This window comes from Calonectris borealis, chromosome 19 (assembly GCF_964195595.1).
Source record: "Calonectris borealis chromosome 19, bCalBor7.hap1.2, whole genome shotgun sequence".
NCBI lineage: Eukaryota > Metazoa > Chordata > Aves > Procellariiformes > Procellariidae > Calonectris > Calonectris borealis.
This window is the reverse complement of record NC_134330.1, coordinates 10,005,239-10,021,401: the sequence shown is the minus strand read 5'-3', so window position 1 is coordinate 10,021,401 and position 16,163 is coordinate 10,005,239. Positions and strand designations below refer to the sequence as shown.

The following is a 16,163-nucleotide window of genomic DNA, read 5'->3' as shown; positions in this document are numbered from 1 at the left end:
GAGGGTCCCCAGCAAAGCCCCTCTGAAATGGTGGCACACCAGCATCCTCCTCCTCCTCCTCCTCCTCTGCCCCCAGCTCTGAGCAGAAAAGCCTGAAGGAACGCGAGGGCTGCGCGTATCAATCCTGCGCTGCTCGTAGGCAAAGGTGCACCCGGGAGCACCTCTTTTGTCCTCAGCAAGGGCACCCTCGATTACGACGGGTGCCAGTGCTGGGCTGTCCCCGGAGAGCTTACAGAGCCGGGACCTGCTCTCCACGCGATGCTCGGGAGGAGCCCAGCTCCATCTGGCCGCCCGGCCGAGAGCCCTCAGCCCCATCCCTGACCCCCTCCGCTGCATCCCCTCCGGGAGCCCGTGTCCCTGGCAGGCCAACACCTTACCACGAGCCTGGTCGTCAGAGCAAGCCCAGAGCCACGCTCAACCGGGAGTGGAGACGTCTTGGTCAGTCAGGCAACAGCCGTGTCCCCGCTCCTGGCAGGCAGCAGCCCCAAACCACCGGCAGAGCCAACACGGGCTCCCCCAACTGACCATCAACAGCCCCCCGTGGCGCAGGGACAGCCCCTCCATGGGCTAATACCCTTATTAGCTGTAAAGACAAAAGCTTGCTCTGACTGCGTTAAAAAAATCAAGTAATAACCATAGCTTTCCCCTGAATCTCAAGTGTGGTGCTTTGCAGGTGTCGAGATCAGAAGCGTGGTCATTTAAATTTGGTTTCTTACTTTTTTAACATGGGGACTTCCCTGTATGCAAGGCAAAATTATACAACCAGTAATATTAAAAAAGATACCTCCGGGGCTATTTGGATTCTGCTCGGTTAATAGCCAGATCGCTGCTCCTCATGCAGAACCACCACAAACCTTGTCATGAAAGTTGATTTCATAATTACAATTGTTTGTACTAAATTTAAAACTGCTTTACACAGCGCATTACTGGAAACCACTTAATTCACATGTTTCTTCCTCTTTCCTCATTCCTCATCTTGTGATGTGAGAAATGAAATGGAGCTTGTAGATCTCACCGCTGCGATGGGTTGGTTCACAGCGAGACACAACTCGGTATGACAGACTGCTTAGTGTTGCCACCAAGTGTCTCATAGTTACTGGGTGTCAACAATAATTTTAGAAGAAAATTCTTGGAGGAGTAATGACCCATCCAATAAACGAGCTGAGTTTATGGAGTTCGTGAGCCGATTCATGTTTTGGGAAACAAGGCTGGCATCTGAATGCAGGACCTGATTTTTGAGAGAGATGGAGAACTTCCACTGGCCTCAAGACGGAGAGTTGGTAGCGGTGCTCTGCAGCAAGGCACCACTGCTTTGGAGTGAGAACACGGATACGGGACTCATGGTGACAGATTTCAATCAAGGTCACTGAAGATGAAGCGCTGGAGGTTTTGAGTTTCTGAGGCGAATGGACGATCCTCTTTTCTGTAGTGCTCCACCCAAAACTAGTACCAAAACCTCCTAGAAATTAAAAGCTGAAGAAAGGAATGGCACCCTAATTTTGTTTAAAATGTAATTTTTGATGTTTTGGTAGCTTAAATTTAAGCTTAATTCAATCCAGAGCCAAGGGAGGCCTTGCTTATGTCACTGCTGGCAGATTGCTGTGTGTGAACAGTACTACGTGCTCTAATAGCTGTTGCAAAACCACAAAAATGAAGGTCTGCCCTCTTCCGTAGCAGTCTGTCGCTGATAGGACAGATACGAAAAGAAACGAAGGAGAAAGGGTTCAAGTTTTGTATGTGGAAAACTTCAAATCCCAAGGGAAAAATGCTGGCCAGCAGCTGCACGACGGAGGTGCTGGACCTCATCTGACATCTAGTGGTTACCGCTGTGAGAAAAGCCGGGGTGCCGTACCCGAGGAAGACCAGGCTCCACCACAGACACCCTGGATCCTAGCTACTGGGATCCAAAATTCCTTAGAGAAAGGAGCCAGCCCAAGGCACAGGGCGGGCTTTCAAAGTTCAGTAAAACATAGGGAATAAATACTTGTCTGCTACTTCATCACCACAAAGCTGCTCTGCTGGAACAAAAAATAATCAGAGCTCTGGTAAGTTGTTGCAATTTTATTTATTTACTTGTTTATTAGTACAGCCAAGGCTTTTTAGGGCATTATCACTCAATACCCGAAGAGTGACACACCTCATGTATTACTAGTTTGGAAATGAGTGAGATTTTCATACACGGTCAACATCTTAAGTCTGCTACCTGCTAGGACTATAGAGATAGATAGATCATTTTTTAATATAAAATTGATATTTGGAAGGTATAAATATTGGTGCAATTATTTTGCCAGTCTAATTTCTCCCTACTGGATATAACTCAAAATGTCTGAGACCACAGAGACCTCAGTGTTGAACGCTGACGCACCCGTCAGCATTACTGCAAGCCCAGCAGCGGGACGGACACAACGCGCACCACCACCCTGACTCCCAGCGTCACGTAAGGACCCCAGTCCTTCCAGTAAAACCACTGCAACAGTTTTCACTTCATTTTTTTTTCAGCTCCTGCATGCGAAGTTGCAGGATGTCCACACTCTGCTGTTATATACGTGACAAGGCAGTAGCCTGGAATTACTTATTTTCACAGTCCTTGCGTGACGATGCCTCACCGTCATTTTGAGCCAGCACCGATGAGCCTTGCTGGGCAGGCAGCTGTGCAAAAAGTGCCTCCTAAAGATAGCTGCGAGTGAAGAAGGGATGGACCATCCTTCCGCTTTTTCAGAAGGGGAAGTCGAGAGCCAGCTGAAAACCTGGGGAAAGCTGCATTTACTCATTTCCCCATTCTAAACGTTCTAGCAGCAATCGCGAAACTGGCCGTCGCCCTGATAACAACCTATTTATGGAGGTACGTTAACGGAGCACGTCTATTAAAGTAATCAGCAGTGAAATACGTCAGTGGTTATAATTTGGGACAGCACCCATACGGCTGAGAGTTAACAGGTAAGGTAAGGGAACGGGCTCGTTCCCATGGGACCGATAGGGGCTGTTTGCCGCGGCAGGAAGGCAGCACTGCATCGGTGACCACCAGTTCCCACCTGGAGAGCTGGAAGGTACAACCAGGACAGGCGTTTTCAAAATGACCCAGCATGGAGCTAACCCTGCTCCTACTGACATCAACAGCGCAAGGTCCGAATATTTAAGTGGGAGCACCTGGATCTGCACAGAGCAATTGTGAAAACGCAAGCACGCGTCCTACAGCTCTCCCTTGCCTCCAGAATGACAGAGCATGTGCTGCTCTAAATTCACTTGCTGAATTCCAGGTTGCTCCCAGGGAATAGACACTGTACCCAATTGAATTTAAGGCTTCAAAATTTTCCTTGAAGATACCCGGAGCTGGGTTTCTGTCTGAAAGGCATGACTGGAATTTACTTTCTTTGTTTTGGAATGAATAACTATGCTACCGCATTTCCTACCTGCCTACAGAATTTCTGCTAGAACTTCATTTGTTGTAAAATATGTAAACGTATACTGCATGGACAGTCATGAAAACCACCAGAAAGTTTTTTATTTCTTAATCAGGGAATAAGGTTTACCATTTGTGCATAATGCAGTCATCCCATACTCATGCCAATAAAAGAGAAACCTTTACAATAATCTGCATCTTCTCTATAGAGATTATCATATAGCCAGAACTTTACATCTCTTATGGTTTGTGAAACTTAAAGAATGCGTACATGAGTCTCTTACAAGATGTGGGGTGTAACCAGGACTGTATGGGACTTAACTTTTGACATAGTAGCACTTAGAGCAGCTTGTAGCATACGTTTCCATAACTAGTTCTAGATGAACGGACGGGCAGCCCCCACAGCTTTCAGGAGCAAAGCTCTCACACAGGTCTGCGCGAGTTTTGCCTACGTTAGGACTGCAAGACCAGACCCATCATATATAAACCGTGTGATATTCCAGTAAAACATGCACTTACTACTTTGAATTAATGGAACAAACTATAACAGGGTTTAATTTAAATTGGTTCCTAAACCATACACTGAAATACTGACCATTTCACAGCCCATCTCATTAATGCGTACTATCGGTCAAGTGAACCAGTTTATCTTTTATTTATGAAAAACATATGAATTGTGATAGATATAATAGGAAAAATTAGTTCAAATATACAGATACTATTGTCCAATCAGCCATTAAAGGAGTAAGAACCAAAACTTAATGATTTTTTTTTTTTCCAAAGTAAAACTAACAAACTGAACTACTTGCAGGGATTTTTCTTCATTACAAAAGCTGAGATGCATTCAGGTACAGTGAAATTCAGGTTTATTGGGAAATGCAGACAGCTTCTGTTAAGTCCCTGTTGATTTTAATCCCTGCCATCTCCCCAGCATTGCTGCATCAAATTTAGTCCTTATAATATATTCCAAAGTAAAACCAGCCATTCCAAATCTACAGTCATTCTTTGCTTTAAGTCAATTCACAGAACTGCTGAAAAAGTAGACATTTCTATCTAAAAGTACAAAAAGGGTTTGTATAGAAGGTACTTCTCTTATACAGTTATATTACACAGCTCAAGACAGTCCCGGCAGGCTCTTCTCAGCACCGGATGCTTCTGACTAGATAAGAAAAATTACAAAAGGGAGTTAGTTTCATTGCAGCTCTGTATCTTATTACAAATATGAGTAGCTTGCGTTGCCTTTTTGAGTTCTTAAGGCCTAGATTCAGAAAGCATGCAGAAGCTGAATATTGCTCTCAATAAGTATGAGATGAAATGTGTGCTTGAGTGGCCTCTGTAAGAATTTAGATCAAATATTTGCTTTAGAATAAATTCAGTGGATGGCCTAAAGCATCCAAAAATCCGAACCACTGCAGCACCAAATTGTGCAGCCATTGCTCAAACAAAATTTCCGTGACCTTTAATGGACAAGTGAGATGGCTTTTTATACCTCCACTGGATGAAGTGCTTCCCACGACAAATCCAAAGTTTTTCTTTAGTATATTTTCTCCGGCCACGCTCAGTTTTATGACAAATATTTCCAAATCAGACTTCACCGATTTATTAGGAAGACTACGGCTGTACTTATAATTCTCAGGGCACAGACAGTTGGTATGCCGGTATGTCAGCCTCTGCCCATTTCCACCAAATCATTTCTGGATTTGTCCCTTCAGTCCCTCAGCCCGACGCTGTCAGCCCGCTGTCTTTATGCTGCACGGACGGAGAGCCACGGCCAAGGCCGCCCTCGTCTCCAAAAAGCCGGTCGGTGCCAGGAGTGAAACCGCTGGCTCCGGGCTCCCCCAGCCGCCGCCTCACGCGAGGGGCAAACCGCGGTATCGCTCTCAGCTGCTCAGGCCGGCAGAGGTGAAGAAACCAGAGCTTGGTGTTGTTGATTGCCTGTCTGTGCCCTCAGAACTGGAATAGTACGCACACGTTTTCTTCTCTGGGATGAATAAAATGTCTTTTTCTTACTAAAGCTAGACAGCATACTAAACTCAAGTATACTAAACAGATGCATCCAACTTTATATCAATCAAATTACTAACATATCAAACACTACACAATGAGGAAAACACTTGGTTTGGAGTATTATCAAAAAACTGAAACGGGAAGAAGTACTAAAGAGCTGTGATAGCTTAAAATTGCCATTTTCTCTGAACGAAGCATAGAGACTCACAGCCGTGTGGGTCAGCCTTTTACATCTGGTGACGCGATAACATCGCTAGCGCTGTTCTCCACCTCCACCAAAATGTCATTTTTAGGAATGAGTGAAGTTAAAAATAGTGTAAGAGAAAGATTCAGACATTTTTGCATTGTAAATTAAACTAAGCTTTTCATAAAAGTTAATGGAAAAGACAAAAAACTTTTAAAGGAAGTTGGTTTGCCATCACAGCTAATAGCTTTACCAAGTGTCCCAAGCTTAGACAATATTGCAATCACAGTGAAGAGCTTTCCTGCTCAATTACAATTTGGAAATATATAGGCTTTACCAAGAATAATATAATGTTCTTTCACACAACCAGGTCAGAGCTCTTCATAAACACTAATTCCCTAAGCTTTCATTTACTCTGCCTCTGAGGTATGTAATTGCCATCCCCCATTTTTATTTATAGGCCACATTTTCCTAGGACTGACTGCCTCACAAATTTGAACAGAGTGTGCTTTACCTTGTATTAGGACAAGGTAGCGAAAACATCCTAGAGTTTACAGGTGAGAACCGAGACAAAGAAAATAATTCACAAGTAAAGGACTGGCGCCTTCTGGCATTCAGTCCTGTACCTCAGCCCTCTTCTCCCCACCCCAAAACATGAAAATGTTATTCCTTGACAGGCGTTGACTTCAAGAAACACTAAAGTTTTTTACCCAGTATTGATGAGGTCTACCACGTTGGGTCTGGTTCTTGCTTTATTTGAGAATTTTCTTCTGTTTCTGTAGTATCTGTTGAAAAAGCAGTAATGAATGAAGAGAAAAGGAAACTTCTCAACCAATTTTGTTGTTGATGTTGTACTTAATAAGTAAAAAATTATGAAAAATATGAAAAGCATTCATTTATCATTTTAAACTATTAACGATAAATAAAAACATATTCACAACAATCTGATTCTGCGGAAATTACCACATTCACTTCAATGTAAAGCAGCCTGGGATCTTAGAGAACTCTAGTTTTTTAAAGAACAGGAATAAAAATCGGTATTAGAAGTGTATGAAACTTTAAAATGCTTTTTATGTAGCTGAAATACTCACTGGGCAAGAAAGGAACTTAATCCAAAAAGGAAACAACATATAACCAGTGAAAAAATGCCAGATACATCACTGCTTTGGTCTGCATCCTGCTCTTCAGTCCTTCTCCCCCCTCTTTGTCAATCCCCAGCGCCGTTCCTTCCTCCACCCACCTCATCAGATACGCAATGCGGGGGAAGCTTTCCAAACACCAGGTAAGTCTGTAGCCCATGACTTCAAATACTTCAGGCGTGACCACTGCTTCACGTTTTTTAAGATGCTGTCTTCCAAAGCTAGCTCACAACATCTGAACCTACTTGTGCTCAAGTCATGCCTTCTGGGTTAGTTATTAAATTAACATTCATTGCACAAACTCTTGCTTTCACAGCACTGACTATTTTTCAGACTTTTTTTCCATCTGTAGGACTGCTTCTCTTCTCAACTTGATACCGGCTTTTGCATTATTATATTTCAATCTGTCCAAAACAAATTTTGATCTTAGCTAATTTTTCTTCTTCAATGCACAGTATCACCTAGAAAGGCATTATGATATGCTTAAAAAAAAGAGACAAAGAAATTTTATCTTGTTGGTTAAAGCATTCATCATCTTTTGATATGATTTTTTTTCATTTCCAGGAGACTTCATTACAAAATCTTCGCTTTTTCTTGTTCACAGGGATGCCTGGAGGTAAATCAAAGAAATCTTGTGCGTGTACAGGACTGCCTATATGACCCGGAGCCTGATTTTGTTCTTTTTATAAACAGAGAATATGATGTTGGAAGGAAATTGGTTTTTCACTGAAGTTGTTTGGAAGGTTTGGGGCTACAAATTCATCACTACAAAGCCAAGCCATTTCATCACATGATCATTTTATACCTTCCAGCCTAGTTCTGATGCGATTTTGAGTTCTTTAGCAATTGCATGCCTTTTCTCAAGATCATTCCTCTGGTACCTGGGTCTGAATCCAGTTTTGGATGACAAATTCAAAACCACATTCGTCTGTTCCTTCAGAACAATCACTTTGCAGGCCCATAGCTAGATCTCCTCTGCACAAGGGTATTCAGGAACAACGCATGCACTCCATCATCTAACAATTTCAGTGATCTCATGCAGTTTTGGTATCATAAAGACATTTGATGCTCCAGCCTTAAATAACTGTGAGCTTAAAATCTGCAGCTCAGCTCTTCTATGAGACTAACACTTGCTTTCTTTTTGTCCTGAATGTCGCAACAGGGTTGATCTCTGTTCTGAGAAAGACCTACTCATAACACTGAGTGAACCTGGAACTGAGTTTGTAACGGTAGTTCTGGATGAGCATGTTGGCTCGTCTCCCAGTTCAGTGACATGCCAGGGAAACTGAAGCAATGGAGACTGGAAAGGGCATTTCCAAGGAAAAGGATACAGAAGAACAGGAGTGCTGAGATTTGCTGCTTTCTCTTTTGGGGGAATCTAAGCAGGATTAGGGAATGAACTCAAGCTGAGAGTTTTAAGGTGACGAGTGCTGATGCACAGCAGCCTCCATCCCAGTTGCTGTCAAGCTGCTACTGACACACCAGAAAGCCCCTCTCAGGACTACCCGGCAGGAAGGCAGCACCTCGTCAAACTGTCACAGCACCTCGGATCCCCTACGCCAGCCACGCCAGAGGCAGCCACAGCCGCCCAGGGCCATGCTGACAAGCTGGGGCTGTGGCAGAGGCAGGATTTACAGGACCAGAGCACACGGCAGACACCAGCACCCCAATTCTCAGGTCAATTCGGTATTCCTAATGCTCCAAGACCATATGCAAAAGCACAGGGAGGGTAGAAGATCTACAGCCTCCTTGGTCTCACATACATCAACATCTGAAAAAGATACAACTCAAGTATATTCTTGGACAATAGGGAAGTTGGATGTTTTTCAGAGCGTAAGTTCTGGAAGAACAACAATACTCCCCCTCCCCAACACAGGATATTCAGGCCAATACGGCATTCAAATTTCCTGATGATGGCAATCATTCACTTGCATAAATTGTGGAAACTACTGCACTGAATAACTAGATGCATCACTCAGGATATGAGCAATCACTCAAAACCTATATATAGTCATGAGTCACCAACCAAGAACAACAATTCATAAAACTCATTTGTAAAATTATTTGAATAATAACTTTTGCTGCAGAGTATTTTTCACATGATGCAGCATGATATTAATACAGATGAAAAAATGTCCTGGGAACCACTAAAAGCCCTTTTTTAATTTTGATTCACCTGTCTCCTTTAAAAAAGATGCAACTTTGTTCAAAATTACTTAAAAATATTCGTTGATAATAACTGAAGACAAACACTCACCTCCTACAGATACTTCTATTTGGCTTGGTTCAGCTGGCTCTTAAATGAAAAAAATTTAGTCAAATGAATATAGTTTCAATAATATGAATCAGATAAGTATTCCAGCAAAATTAGGGAAATGAAAGTTTTCCCTGAAAAAAAGCACCTCATTTTTTCTCTTACGATCAGACTCAAATATCTTTGTCTGAGATAAATGTGTGTAACTTTCTATAGAGTCTGCAGCAAAACATAAAAAATACCCAAACATTTATTACATTACCCCACCTAACACTTTCTCTTCCGAGTATGGTTCACTGTGGCAGACGTATCACCAAGTCCTTGCAGAACATAACGTGCGCTTGCACAGAATATACCAAGTTTGGAGCAGCTTTACTCAAATCACTTAAATATAAAACTGCATTTAAAAAAAAAAGTCATCGCTTCTGGTTCGTATTGTCTTCAATGGCGAGTATGTGTATTTTGGGTGAGAGTGGGAAGGTGCAGAACAGAGGGCAGAAAGTGTATTTGAATTCCATAATGGTTTTTCTATTATCTGTGTTGATGGATTATAGATGGAGAGGTGTTGGGAAAGCCATTTAACGCTTTTAACACTGCGGGTGAGTTAAAGACAGACAGACTACAGCAAGTTCACTGACCATCAGCAGCTGTTCTCCTCCCTTCCAGCACCTCCGAATGTAAACAGAGGAGCCAGTAGTTTCCTTTATAATTATTTCCACCATACAAGTGTCCCTTACTCTTAAAATGTTTTTCGAATGTTTTCACTTAGTTTCCCTGTTTCTCTGAGTAACAGTTTATTCAGTCAATTGCAAAAGTCTTTCCTGCACTACACCAACTTGGGCTATGCATTTTCAAAAGGCCTGCGAACATTTAGAAACTATATTGGGTCAAAAGGAAGTTGCTCAACTACATTTACTTTAGCTATTCATAGCATAAAGCTAAGTTCTCCATTCGGACTAAGAGAGGTGATGTGCGTGCAGTCCAGACCCAGTCTAGCAGGGGTTACAGAGCTGTGCAGTAGACAGAAATTCCATCAAGACCCCATTCTAGGTTCCCACATGTTACACAGGCGAACTTCACTCGGCTGAACATCTGTCTGGCACAGACACACACATACTTTTGAGTTAAGCAGACGTCAATAAATGGATACTGAATTGGCTTTCTATGTTGCCCCTACTAATCCTTCTTTTCAGCTCACTCATCATCTGCAAAAATCAAATCAAGGAACACGCCAATGACACAGCTTGAAGGAAGCAATGGCTCTTTCTATTAATTTATTAATATTTAATAGCTATAAAAGTCACCATCACACACCATCTGTCAAAAGAAAATGGCTCATCGTGAGCAGCGTGCACCCAGGACATGACTACTAATATCATCTGTCAATAAGATGGAGAACTCCATACCCTACCCCTTCTGCAAGGACACGCGTCACGCTCTGCATCACCTGGTAGTAGTACTGGTGCTGCTGCTGGTGCTGGTGGTGGTGCTTCTGCTTCAGCTTTTTCCATCAGCTCTAAGATTAGACATGATCACTGTTTAACTTCACAATGAAAACGGTCCCACATGTAACACAAGGGCAATCTTACTTCTTGAATCTGCAAATCCTGAAACTTGTCGCATGAACAGGTTACTAACACTTGTGATTGAGCTGCAGTTCAATATTTTTTATTACAGAAAAAACATTCCCTATCTTGCCTGCAAGCACCAAAAATTTCCTTGCAAGTTCACATGTTCTTCAGAACAAGAATAAAGCTCGTACATAAGCAGTAGGCTCAGAGCCTTTCAATCATTCACCTCAGTATCTACCAATATTAGATAATTTTGATCATCATTAATGGACATGGATACTGCATAAGAATCACGTATTCAATGACCAATCTGCTCCCCCAGTGACGGAAAATGATTGGATATCTATGTTGTTTTTATTCAGCGTATTAGCTAGCCCCAGTCCCAACTTTCAGCATGCTGAAAGTTATGCTGGATAGACAACAGTTTAATAGATTCTTTCATTTCTAATTCAATTCTCTGGAAATGCTATTACACACTCATCTGCCTGGAAGGTTCCCTCTTAGAAGGGGATCTCTCTCCCACCTAAGAAGGTGTGCCTAGGACCGGTGAGCAGGTCAACTAGAATACCTTCCTGAGAACACTTCGTACTTGCAGTTCATAGACCTCAGCACGTTAGCTGGAACATAGAATCACAGAATCACTTAGGTTGGAAAAGACCTTTAAGATCATCGATTATACTGGTGGCTGGATGCAGATGAATGAATGCTGGGTCGCTAAGGCTCAGGCTGGGTAAGGCCAAACAGTAGGTTATTGGGCTTCTGAATTTCTAATCTGACGTTGGCTCAGAAAGAATGTGACACGAGGGACACTGTAATGACAGTTTTGCAGTTTGTTTCTTCTCTTAAATAAGATCTAAAAAAACAGGTCACAATTATTTTAGGCAACTGAAAATACTAAGACTCTTTTTTCTCTCTCAAGTAATTTCATTAACATGGCCAAATTGGCCATGGCACTTCAGGTAATGACACTCTGCCTCTCTAAACTGTTACAGTTTCAGCAGAATGCAGAATTTTTCAGTGGAACATGGTTGTGCAGCTGCTGGAAAGTTCTGGCTTATTAATTGCTACTGCGATGGATCCGAACCTAAAATGTAGATACTTCCATGTAAGTCTGTTGCTCAGTCAGGGTCCTAAATCTCTTTGGGACTCTGCAGCTGAAAAATACAAAATCAGTATCTTGCATTTTCATATCAAACGCTAATCTTATACTGTTCTGTAAATTTACCACACTGCTCTCAAGTTAATTGCACATGCACGTTTAGTCAGGAAATCTTAATGAGACAGACACAGGCAAGAGAGTTATACACAGAACTTAACCACTGTGGAGCCTCTGCCACTAAGCCAAAACATAGAAAATGAATCTTGGTAAGTTACAAAAATATATTTGCCATCAGTGTTCCATAAATACTTACGATTGTTAATCACAAGTCCTGGAAATGGTCTGTAAAAAATAAATAAATAAATAAATAAATTATTGATTTTAAAATATACTGCACGGGGTCTCCCTCCCAAGGCAGCGTCACCTAATGGTTCGTAACAGAGGTCATGCTAAAAAATGAACAGAAAGTCAAACAAAAGAGAAGGAACCGTCATAGCAGCTCTTGGGCACCGTGGTTTGTTCGCTAGCGTACACAGAAACAGTAATGTACACAGGAAGATCTAAATCCTTCCCTCAGTCACAGCTCATTAACAAGGGAGTCACCTCTTCTTCAGAGCTCGATTAAATAAAACGTATCAAGCAAAAGTCCTTTCAGTTAGAACTCTTCATGATTAAGGGTCGAGAATTCAGACCCCTTAGTAAAATATATTTAAGAAATTTATCTGTCTAAAGACAAATTGAAGCTTTTAGACTCCTGTGAAGCAGTCGGTGATTTGAGAAGTTACATAAACTGATAAATTTTTATTTTCAATTCCTGAACTCCTTCTGAGTATGATTCCAAAGTTTCACCTATTCTGCTTCATGCACATACGTGTGTGTGTGTATATATGTGCAAACATACACATACAAATAAAATTCACTGATATTGTAATTGGACAATATTGTATTTTTATATATTGTAGATAAACTCATTTTGCAGGAAAAAACCCATTTATCAAAGATCTTACCTTAACTCAGGAATTCTAACACAGCTGAAATACTTAAAAATATTACTACTACTACATACATACTATTTACTGTCAAGAGCCAACAAGCTCTGGACCTGCCTCAAAGCTTGATCTGATAAATGGGAGAGCAAGGCCCACACCACTTTAGGACTCTGTTCTATAATGTGACAGATTTCCACTCAAAAGACAGCTTGCTGTAACATGAGTATTAGTAACATGCCCTTTGTCATACTAAATTGGACATGTCCTTCAAAGAGTTACCATCTTCATTCATGCTATGAACATCTGGGCTTCATTTTCCAAAAGAGCCAACATCTTCCACTATTTAAAGATGCACTGGAACTTCTATGCTTTCGAATCTCAATTTATTCAAGCTACAGGGCTGTCCTCACAACATCTGTACAATCTAATCAATGGCAACTACATACCGAATGACAGTAAATTTGATAAACTCTGCTGATTCCAAAATCTTCCTCATGGAGCTGATTTCCAGGTAACTGGGAGCTTTAAATGCCACGCCAGGAGGCATCCCATCCACCACCACGCAGCCAGGGTTGATAGTGATTTTTCTGTATGGGACCTTCACAGGAAAATTCATACCAATGGCTTCACCTAAGCGACAGAGGTCATGTTTATTTTCAAGCCTACGTATTTATGATTACACATTGAAGAAAAAGTCCTCAGACGATTAAGAAACTAAATGCAAACCCCAGCTTTCTGTCAGGTCTGAAACTATGAAAATCCACTTGGCAATTACACTATTACGGGGTTAGATGTTTTGGATTACACTCATGAATGTTATTATGAGATCATTAGTTACAACTTCAACTCTAACGGCTCACCATATAAAGGACCCAGATTCTGTTTTTACTGAAAAAGACATAGAACAGGATATCTAAGGAAATAGCTACATGAAGGAAGACAAAGAGTTTCTTGCAATGCGCACAAAAAGCAATTCAACCCAGCACTAGTGAAGGAATTTCAGGTAAAGAAACTCAGGTCATTATTACTGTACAATGCAAGTACAAAGCAGAAATAAAGAAAACCATACACAGCAAAAAGGTTAAGTTGCAGTTTAAAAACTACTCTAGTCTCAAGTATTAAGAGGTCTCTGAAGCCCTAAGAAGAATCACGGTTTGCCAGCAAAATAAATATTTCATCCATGTTTACACAGAAATAAACAGGAAGGGGGGGGAACACAAAGCAATCGGGATTTTTTGTTTGAAACACCAAACAACCTGCATCACTTATAAAAGATTCTTTTTGAAGTCAAAGCACAACATTCATATACAATTCTCAAATTTGTTTATTTTAACGATCATATATATCATCCCCGTGATGATTCAGTAACTTCAATATGAAGAGCATTAATTGCATTCACACCTATGTAAAAATGGGGAGTAAGAAGCAATTACCAAATTTCCGGCTAAAAAGATCATTTACTTGCTCTCTCAACTGTCTGGCCTTCTCTACTTTTGACAGTCGCTCACTTTCATCATCTGGAAGAAATGGTTAGAATAGCATCAGAATTAAGCAGATTTTTTTTTTCCCCTGAAGCTTGTTTATCATTGCATGTTTACTCAAAGCAGGTATATCTGAATGCTTCGAAACAGGCCCTGTCTTTGTTCCTAGTTTTAGCAGTAACACAGAATTGTAGAAATACGCAAAAATTGATGGTTGTTAAGAAATCTGTGAGAAGCTTCAAAGTATTTACATAACCAACATTAGATTTACTATCTAGAGATGATTTTGTAAATTTAATCTAAACCCACAAATTTTATTTTCTTACAGTACATATAATGGTAGGGAAAGGTAAAAGCAAAGTGACATTTAATAGATGGCCATAGCATGCGATGTTCTTCACGGCTTCTAATGAATGTAATATATGCCTGAGAAAGTAGTAATCAGTGTTAAGACAAAGCAGTTCAGTCTGCATGGTTATTCAATTCAGTCTGAGTCCTGATCTCTTGACGTTGCCAAGAAAATTGCAAATCAGTATTTAATTTATTGCATGAGAAAAAAGGGAAAAATGCGGATAATTCTTAACCAGAGATGTCACTGAATTCACGATTGTTAGAAAATATTTAACATCTCAGCAAAAACACAATGCTAAATTATGCTCTTTGTTGACTGTACTTATATTTCAGTGAACCAACTTGACTGTAGGAAAAAACTTCATCGGACTTAACAAATGTCATGGGGAATATAAACACAAGAAGTATGATGTGAAACCTGACAGTATACACACCTGGTATAGTTACTTGAATAATGTTAAGATCTTCAACACCTGCAGCTGTGTTCACCACTGTGTTGGTTGTGGTGCTTGCTGTATTGGCTATATTAGATGAATTATTTTTTCCTAAAAGTAAGAGAATTCATTTAAAAAACAGTTGTAAAGAGCCCAAAATCTTGATTGCCATATATAAAGAAAATATTGCAAAATAACAGATATTTGCAAAATTTTCAAAGACAACCCAGTCCCATTTTCAAAATGGGTTCAGCTTCCAATGAGACATACTTATTGAAGGTATACACTACTCTGTCTCTGCAACCCAAAAGGAGAAAGGGCTAGACTAAAGACAATGTTAACCTGGTTTTCTAAAAAGACTATTAAGAAAAGGAAAAAAAGACTATGTGGAACGTGTATTTTGGTATTTTTATTAATTGAAAAATCATACTATTGCAGTTAATTCAGTAACACCTACTGATCCACATGTTTGCTGCATGCACTCACAAAAGAAATCCCTTACAGTTAGATTTGTAAGCCACACTGTGCCGTGGCACAACGTAGGATGGTTCAACTAACTCAGTGGAGTTTTGCCAACCCATAGTAACAGATAATAACATGACTCAAAACATTTAATCCATTACCTGCCTGACACAATTTTCTACTGGCTATCTACACTCTCACCTGTGGAGCACTTCTCATTTAGATGACCTATGTATCAGGAGCAAATAGTTTATCTCTAGACCTGAATTTCTTCTGTGAATCACACATTGCTTCTTACATTTTGACAAAAGGTAGTACAGAATATACTAAAGGCATGATTATTGTGAATAACTTTAAAAAATTTAATTCCCCCTTGCTAAAGCTATATTAAAACTGCAACTGGAAAGTACTTTTCCCATCTTAAAAACGAACAAGCAAACCAACCACAATGTAGAATGAATCTTTCAGGAACTCATTAACCCCATGCAGCACTCCTGATTTGTATTTAATCCTTGAAAGAGACTGTTATCTAGAACATTAAGCAGTTGCAAAACTCACTTTGAGGGCTTCTAGCAGAACTTTCCTTAACAGCCGCCTCAAACATCTCAGGCCTGCAAACAGATTGAACATTTCATGTACAGTAATAAAATTACATTCAACAACATTCAAGAAAATGAGATTTTCTAATATCAATTTATTAAAGACAGGAACTGAGTAATATCGTAAATGCTGTATTACTCTCAGCCAAAAAGACAGCCAAGAATGCAATGGCTGAGAGGCTCCGCCACTTGT

General features: G+C 40.6%; 1 protein-coding gene across 9 annotated transcripts in view; it reads right to left on the bottom strand.

The window, feature by feature from the left end:
* Nucleotides 1-2,046: 2,046 nt before the first annotated feature.
* GTF2I (general transcription factor IIi) overlaps nt 2,047-16,163 on the bottom strand; it is a 78,820-nt gene continuing 64,703 nt past the window's right edge. For 3 of the 9 annotated variants that reach the window (XM_075169015.1, XM_075169008.1, XM_075169010.1), the window contains 9 exons: nt 15,930-15,982; nt 14,910-15,020; nt 14,077-14,160; nt 13,090-13,273; nt 11,968-11,996; nt 10,432-10,500; nt 8,988-9,026; nt 6,302-6,376; nt 2,047-4,559 (listed from right to left, as the gene is read on the bottom strand). In XM_075169015.1, the coding sequence (XP_075025116.1) occupies nt 6,318-6,376; nt 8,988-9,026; nt 10,432-10,500; nt 11,968-11,996; nt 13,090-13,273; nt 14,077-14,160; nt 14,910-15,020; nt 15,930-15,982 (628 nt within the window). In that variant the 3' untranslated portion in view covers nt 2,047-4,559; nt 6,302-6,317. Of the gene's footprint in view, nt 4,560-6,301; nt 6,377-8,987; nt 9,027-10,114; nt 10,190-10,258; nt 10,302-10,431; nt 10,598-11,592; nt 11,710-11,967; nt 11,997-13,089; nt 13,274-14,076; nt 14,161-14,909; nt 15,021-15,929; nt 15,983-16,163 lie in introns of those variants that run through there. The other 6 variants (XR_012676624.1, XR_012676625.1, XM_075169009.1 and 3 more) reach the window with 5 other exon arrangements.